Source organism: Formica exsecta, unplaced genomic scaffold (genome assembly GCF_003651465.1).
Source record: "Formica exsecta isolate Colony F162 unplaced genomic scaffold, ASM365146v1 scaffold4, whole genome shotgun sequence".
NCBI classification, from domain to species: domain Eukaryota; kingdom Metazoa; phylum Arthropoda; class Insecta; order Hymenoptera; family Formicidae; genus Formica; species Formica exsecta.
The window spans coordinates 775208-783160 of NW_021851238.1; the positions used below are offsets into that span (position 1 = coordinate 775208).

A 7953-nucleotide genomic window follows, 5' to 3' on the forward strand; every position below is an offset into this window, starting at 1 on the left:
CCTCGGCATCCAAACGAGTGGTTTTAATTACCCGGAAGTCGCGCCTCTCGCACGGGTGTGAGAGAAAAACTTTTCCTCGTACGCACAGACACCTCATCTACCATTTTGGCGAACAATCACGTCCTGCCGGATCAACGAGCATGATTCGTCCTGCGATGTTTCTTATCGATCTGCGATATAAAGGACTTTCTATGAATAAAGCTTCAATCAGGAAAATTTATTATCGCATTAACTTTCCTTCCTGATAGTCGATTTATATTGGCAATTATCATGTTTGCTAAATGCAATGCGGGAATATAATTTGCCAAGTGATATACTTCTTCCGTTCATTCTCGAAGAAGAAAAGTCGGGAAGATATTTTATATCAATGTTTCTAATCTTAACATTTCATATCTTGACGATGACATGTAACAAATGAGTTTAAGATCACCGAGTATAACGCAGTAATTACATCGTATTCCTTTCGGTCGGCATTGAAGCATACTAACGTTATTGCTGTCATTATAAATATAGATCTCGTCGTTAGTTTGACGGAGCGGGAATTAACACGAGATATTATTTTTATTAAATTCGCATTTTTCTACGTAACACGCATCTACATTTTTTTAATCAAACGGTGAAAAAAGTAAAACTGGTTGACAAATCTAGACAGATATATATAAGGATGCAAAAGCAGACATGGCGGGGACGGCTCATCGAGGACGGCAATATTGCGCGGAAAATTCGATGATTACGGAACGACCGACCGGCCGATCCACATTCGAGTGAATAAATCGTCCCACCTGACCTGAATATAGCATGCAGAAGCTAGACGACTACGGGGGTTATCGTCAGGAGTTTATAATTTGCAAACAAGTCAAGATGCCGCCGTCTGATTTATTTGCACAACGGTCGAACGTGCGCGCAGCTGCTGGAAAACCTGTAATGTAATTCAATCCGCGAGACCTATAATCGGTATGCTTTTTCCTCCTTTACGTCGAAAATCACTTGACGAGTCACTCACATCCCGTGCGAAACTATTCCAGTTGGTCTATGTTTACTCGAGAAAACAAATATATAGAATCAGCAACGAATAGACAGCAATTGAGATACGAAGAAAATTGTATCTGACATTGCAAAAAAAAAAAAAAAAAGACAAAAATTTAATCATCACACAACATGGGAAGATTATAGGAATAATCTAATATTGATCATGAAATTAAGCGATGTAATCAAACAACAACGCGTTTTTGTGTATTTACATTAGATTCGAATAAATTTTATTTTCTCAGAATTTGAGTAGACGTCGAAAAAATGTAAGGAAAAGAAATTTGAATGTTAAGAGCTGCAACACAAGTGACAGCTTCCCTCGAAATTCTTTCAATGCGATCAATATAAGGTTTATCGAAGAATTTAATAGCGGGACATCCTGCGCATAGTTAAGATACGCGGTGACATTACGAGAGTCGATTTTATAACGCCATAGAGTCCTTTGTGCAACGGTTCCTTTACAGATGGTGGAAAAGTCACGCGCGATTTTAACGCGTTGCTCGAAGATTGCACGAAGGGAGAAGGAGAGGTCTGTCGGTGGATCTCACATGTTCTCTCTCCCCCCTATCACCGACGAAAGCCGCTTCGCGAGTCGGACATTCTTCAAGTACCCTTCGCGGACAACGTGCTCTCGAGGGAACACGCCGGGAATTTTTATCGCGACCACCGCGCCGGCTGCCACAGCCGCCTAATTTATTGGCGTTAATCGAACGTACACCTTGGCATCGGATCTCGCGTGAATTCCACGGATTTCGCTTACCGGAAATACCGTGAAATCTTTATTGTTAGATTATCGCATATGGTGAACTGCTGTCATGAGTTTCCTGGGATCGAGTCACGCGATGTAGAGTCTCCCCATAACTGTTTCTACCTGTTGATGAAACTGCACGATTCCCTCATTGTGCATGTTCAACCTGCTCTGAGATGAATCTAGTTACTGATTTATGAAATACGATCATTCGATTAGTGTTGTTTCTTCAAAGAGAACCGCGGAGATACCCGAGGAATTTCTCGAGTTAATCGATGCTTCGGACACTCGGGTAATTTTCTTCTCGAGTGTGTGTCTAATACATTGCGTGTCTCCTCACAGAAATAAGTCGTGTAATTAAGTAGTTTTTACACCATTGTATCGCGTATACGAAAGGTCGTTACGAGTCAGAAAACGATTTAACGAAGCGCGCTCTGTGTGTCGGAATTAATAAAAAAAAAAAAGAAAGAAAAAATAAGAGAGAGAGAAAGAGAGAGAGAATCGCTGGATAAGCGGAGTCGCATAAAATAATACAAGTCATAGTTATAATAATGGTTAATGATTCTTGCGTTGGACACCTCGATACATTATTATCCGATTGCGTTCGCGGATGTATGAATTATGTGTTCGTGTATGTATGTCTTTTATTTTAAAACACGACTTACCTCCTATCTCGCTTCATCGTCGCCTTTGGCTTCTTTGCCGCTGGCAATTTCATGGTCTACCCATTTCAAGACAAACATTCGTCTTCATTACTTCATCTGTCGTCGTTACGCGATTTCGCTAGACGACGATCTATGTCGCTCGCCTCCGTAATCCAAGGCCGTAATGTCACGGAAGCGGAGAGATGAGTCTGCAGAAAACTGAGACATATATATCGGCTTGAAATTGATTTACGCGTTTGATGATCGCGACATGCATTACGGGGATGATTCTTTTTTTTTTTTTTTAATAAAATAGATCGCGTTCGCGCGGATCGCACGCGCATATTCCGTGATTTGCATAAGACCGTAAAGTAGGTCGAATCTTCCTGCGGAGATAACTGCGGCGACGAATAATCGCAGGTCATCGCGTTGTTTTTGCGCTTTGGTGTGGCGTGCACAAACTGACGCTCGATTAGAATTGCATATTTGGACACGCAACATTCATCATCGCACCGGCCAGGTGCTCACCCTCGTGACTTCATTTTGGAAAGTAGGCAACTGCGAATCTTACGGTTTTATGGTTCCATCAATGCGTAGTCCGTCGCGGATTTGCGACAATCCGATAGATTCCAATAATTCACAAGAGTTGAACGCGCAATTCAAAACATATGGCGTACATTACATCCATGACAAGCAAGCTCTTATAATTTTCTTATAATGGTTCTCTCTAATGGTTCTAGACTTAAAAGTTTGTTTACTTACTTTAGAGTGATCGATATACGTGAAGAAATTTCGGGAGCGGCGCCAGTTCCGATCCTCGGTGTCGGAGTGAGGCAGGGTGGAGTCTTGGTGACCGGCGAACTCAACGTTAGTCCTGGCACGCCGTTGCAGATGGAAATATTTTTGGACAATGACTCAGCTCCAATCTACGGTCTGCTTGTGACTTACATGCTGGTTACCGATACCAAGAAGCAGGAAGAAACAATTATTATTAACGGGTAATTGATCAGCGTCGTCGCGTTGCTGCGACGCTATAACTATTGAAGGAATATCGCAATATTTTATAACGAGTTTGATAATATATGAAATTTTTGTATGCAGGTGCTCCGTCGATCCATACTTGTTCGAAAATTTTAATACCGTGGACGGCGACTTCCTGACGGCAAAATTCCGAGCTTTCAAATTTCCGGAAAGTACTTATGTCCAGTTTCGTGGCACCGTTAATGTCTGCTTAGATAAATGTTCAGGGGTATGTATGATTTCATTCTTTCATAGAACGCGCAATACTATAAATTTAATATTAAATCTCTCTATTTATATATAATTTTGTTTTTTTGGAATTCTCTTTTTTTATCGTTCCGTTCTTGTAATATTTCCCGACGAATTTATAATGAATTTAAGATGTGTATTTAAATACGTGCTTTAGATCGAATGCAGCAATGGTCAAGTCGGTTTCGGCCGAAAAAGGCGAGCTATTGAGATGTCAAGCACAGACAAGAACAAATTATTCGAAGTAACCATGTCGACATTCATCAAGGTCGATTCCACGGATGACGTCATGATCGATCAAGGTAAGATTCATCATCCCGTAAAGTGAATGAACAGTTGAATAATTACCGTATATTCATCATGTTTATGGCTCTTGTTCTGCAATTATGTTATTAGTACTCTCGGAGTTCATTAGGAAGGGTAAGAACAAGACGCACACAAAGGAGAGGGCAGTAATTGCCGAAGAAATCGGGGAGCAGTCTGATCCGACGACAATTAGGACGCACGAGAGAGCGTTTCTTGCGGAAGAAATTAAGGAACAGTTTAAATACAAAGTCACCGAGGTGGTGGTCAATTGTTCTTCGTGTAGTACGCTGAGCTTGAGTCTTCTCTTGGTATTTCTTTGCTTCTACAAATTCCTGTAGAAAAAGTAAGATTCGTGCTTCCTGAGAAATAATTGCTAATTGTAAATAAGATGCATTGACATTAAAAGCGTGAAGAAAAATAAAAAAGTATCGCTTTTGAGAACTTGATAATTAACTTGCTCACTAATAAACAGAATATCGATCATGATGACCACGGATCATCAATTACATATATGCATAGTGGTGATCATATACATATCGATTGTATACAGTCAAAATGTGCCTATATAGAAGAGCATTGAAAGAAATTTGTTTTGTAATGCTAATATTCTAAAGTAGCGTAATTTCCATTTTCAAGAAAAAATTTGTATCATTATACAATATAAAATTATCCGCCTTAAAACACTTTGCGTGTGATATAAAGTATAAAGATACATTTAAGAAGAATTCAGTTATTAGACGGACGAATTCGGCAAAATTAAATTGTCGAATTTAAAATCCGGAAGAAGCTTAAAAAGTGAATACACTTTATCTTGGCGCTAATATAATAAGCAGTAACATATGATTTCTCCGCTTTGCGACCGCCGAATTTTCAATCATGTATAACACTTCAATTTTACTATATTTTTTTATTACGTATCTCAAGTAACTGCCGTATTTCTTGATGGAATAACTGCCAAAAGAAAATTGGCCTTTGCGAGCGGAGAAAGCGGAATACCTAGTCGTGCGACGAGGTGTAATATTGTAATGCGACTTAATTAATTATTTAGTAAGTAATTATTAATTGCGTATTTCGTAATCCCAGTCTAATTATTACGTAAATAAATGTAAAATAATTAAATAAACCGACAACAGATGTGATACAATGATTATTCCTTGACCATGATCATATAATTAACATTCTTAATATTAATTACTAAAAAAATTAGTTATGATATATATGGAAAATTTAAGGTATGCTGGAGAATTTAGACTGTATGTGATTTTAGTTCAATTTGTATATAATGCACTGAGTTGCTGTATCTATGAAAATATAGTAAATTTCTATAAGTAGGTAAAAAAAAAAAAAATATATATTTTTAGATAAATTTCTTAGGTAATGAGATGCATCCAGGGAAGGCATTATTGTAGATGATTAAAAATCATTTATAATGTAAAATATAAAAAAAAAAACATATATTTGGAATGTATAACAATAAAAAATATTTTCTTTATAAAATATAAAATATCTTTGGATTAGATATCAGATATAAAACAATATATAAAATTTAACATTAATATAGTACTTTTTTATACTTTCATTAAGTTTGTACCCATATTACATTCGGAAAATTCCGAATTTAGTGTCAGGTATAGATGTATTCAGACTCGCAGATAAGCTCAGGCCGAGCACAACTCGCGTGTCGGCTGGATCAATTACACCATCATCCCACAGTCTAATAGATATCAGAATAATATTTGTAAAGATAAAAAATTAATTTTTTCTATACACAATGATGATTATTTCTTACCTAGCACTAGAATAATACGGACTGCTTTCCTTTTCAAATTGTTTAATGATTGGATTCTTGAGATTCTCTTCTTCTTCTTGGGTCCACTATACCATCGAAATATATATATATGAATTTCTGTATATGGAAAAGAAACAAAACAAAAATTGAATAATACCTGTTTGCCTTCTTTCACACGTTGGTCCTTTGCAATTTGCACCAATACATTAGCTGCTTGCTCTCCTCCCATTACTGAGATTCTAGCATTTGGCCAAGAATAAAGAAAACGTGGAGAATAAGATCGGCCACACATTCCTATCATATATTGATATATTATATTTTTTTTCTTCAAGAAATAATTTAAATAGTTAGAGTAATAAAAAGTACCAAAGTTTCCAGCTCCATAAGAACCTCCGATTATTACTGTAATCTTCGGTACTTGCGCGCAGGCTACTGCTGTTACCATTTTAGCACCATTTTTGGCGATACCTCCCAATTCTGCATCTCTACCCACCATGAATCCTATATTGATGAATTTGTATGATTGAATAGAACGCATATTAAAGTACAAAATAACGCACTAATGACTTTATAACTGTACCAGTGATATTTTGCAAAAAGATAAGAGGAATTTTTCTTTGAGCGCAAAGTTGCACAAAGTGAGTGCCTTTCAGAGCACTTTCGGAAAATAATACACCGTTGTTCGCGACAATGCCGACAGGATAGCCGTAAATTGTAGCGAATCCCGTGACTAAAGTTTCACCGTATTGTGTCTTAAATTCATGGAATTTCGATCCATCCACGATCCTTGCTATAACTTCTTTCACATCAAACGGACGTTTCAGATTTGTTCCAACAATGCCATAGATTTCATCGACGGCGTGTATAGGCAATTCAATATTTTTATTGATTTTTACATCCATAGGTGGTTGCCGATTTAGATCTTTCACGATTCGACGTGCCAGATGCAAAGCATGAGTGTCATCTATTGCACAGTGATCGATGACGCCGGATTGTCTGGAATTTAAGGATTATAAGTCAGCATTCTTATAAGAGATCAATATAGTATCTGAAATAATTACCGACAATGAAGCGCAGCTCCTCCTAAATCCTCCGCTGAAATCTCTTCACCGGTTGCAGCTTTTACCAGCGGTGGACCGGCTAAAAATACCGTGCCTTGATTAGCGACGATAATATTTTCATCTGCCATAGCAGGAACATATGCACCACCTATAACATATGATTATATATAATAAACCTGTACATAAAATATAAAAAAGTAAGAATGTATCAATAATATAGCTATGACAAACCTGCTGTGCAACTTCCCATAACCACTGCAATTTGAGTTATTCCTTTAGCACTCATGTTTGCTTGATTATAAAAACTTCTGCCAAAATGCATTTTATCAGCAAATACATCAGCCTGTCTAGACAAATTTGCACCTCCACTGTCAACTAGATATATACAAGGTAATTCATTTTCTTCCGCAATTTCTTGAGCACGTAAATGCTTCTTAACCGATATAGGATAGTAAGTTCCACCCTTTACAGTAGGATCATTTGCTATTATCATACATTTAGTACTAAAAAGAAAGATATCTAATGATGAATGAAAAATGATATTAAAAAAGATTAAAATAGTAACTTTGTCGTTGGATTACCCTTCTATTCTCCCAATGCCAGTGATAATCCCACCTGCTGGTACTTCTTCCTTATCATACATCTCATAACCTGCCAGTTGTGAAAACTCTAAGAAAGGTGAATTTTTATCTAGAAGGGTATTTATTCTTTCCCGAGGTAAAAGCTTCCCTCTGTTTACATGTTTATCCCTCGCTTTTTGTCCACCACCTTCAACTATTTTCTCCACAGTGTTTTTTAATTGATCAATAAGGATTTTCATTTGTGCATAATTCTCCTGTGCAATATATAAAAAAAAAACAATATTTAAAATATTTATAAATAAATACTATATTTATTTATATTCCAATATACATGCTAGTATTGTATATTTATCGGATGCTAACAGTTTCATATACATATAAGTTTTATAAATTACGAAATATATTATTATCAGAGGGAGAGGGAGGGAGAGAGAGAGAGAAACGAGAGCGAGAGAGAGAGAGAGAGAGAGCGGGAGAGAGAGAGTGCGGGAGAGAGAGAGAGAGAGCGAGCGGGATTGATTGATTT

The 7953-nt window shown here is 37.1% G+C and overlaps 2 protein-coding genes across 2 annotated transcripts in view; one reads left to right on the top strand and one right to left on the bottom strand.

Moving 5' to 3' along the window:
- Positions 1–5131, top strand: part of LOC115239935 — a 28088-nt gene extending 22957 nt beyond the window's left edge. Inside the window, exons 8-11 of the mRNA XM_029814806.1 lie at positions 3189–3419; positions 3523–3670; positions 3848–3992; positions 4087–5131. Of these exons, the coding sequence (XP_029670666.1) occupies positions 3189–3419; positions 3523–3670; positions 3848–3992; positions 4087–4334 (772 nt within the window). The 3' untranslated portion in view covers positions 4335–5131. The remainder of the gene's footprint in view (positions 1–3188; positions 3420–3522; positions 3671–3847; positions 3993–4086) is intronic.
- A 312-nt stretch (positions 5132–5443) lies between these two features.
- Positions 5444–7689, bottom strand: LOC115239915 (methylcrotonoyl-CoA carboxylase beta chain, mitochondrial-like). Its single transcript, XM_029814775.1, has 8 exons — positions 7428–7689; positions 7078–7349; positions 6847–6994; positions 6366–6781; positions 6152–6286; positions 5943–6079; positions 5786–5871; positions 5444–5710 (listed from the first exon to the last, which is right to left on the bottom strand). The coding sequence occupies exons 1-8, from the start codon at positions 7664–7666 to the stop codon at positions 5593–5595; spliced, it is 1551 nt and encodes a 516-aa protein (XP_029670635.1). The 5' UTR covers positions 7667–7689; the 3' UTR covers positions 5444–5592.
- Between the last annotated feature and the right edge of the window lie 264 nt (positions 7690–7953).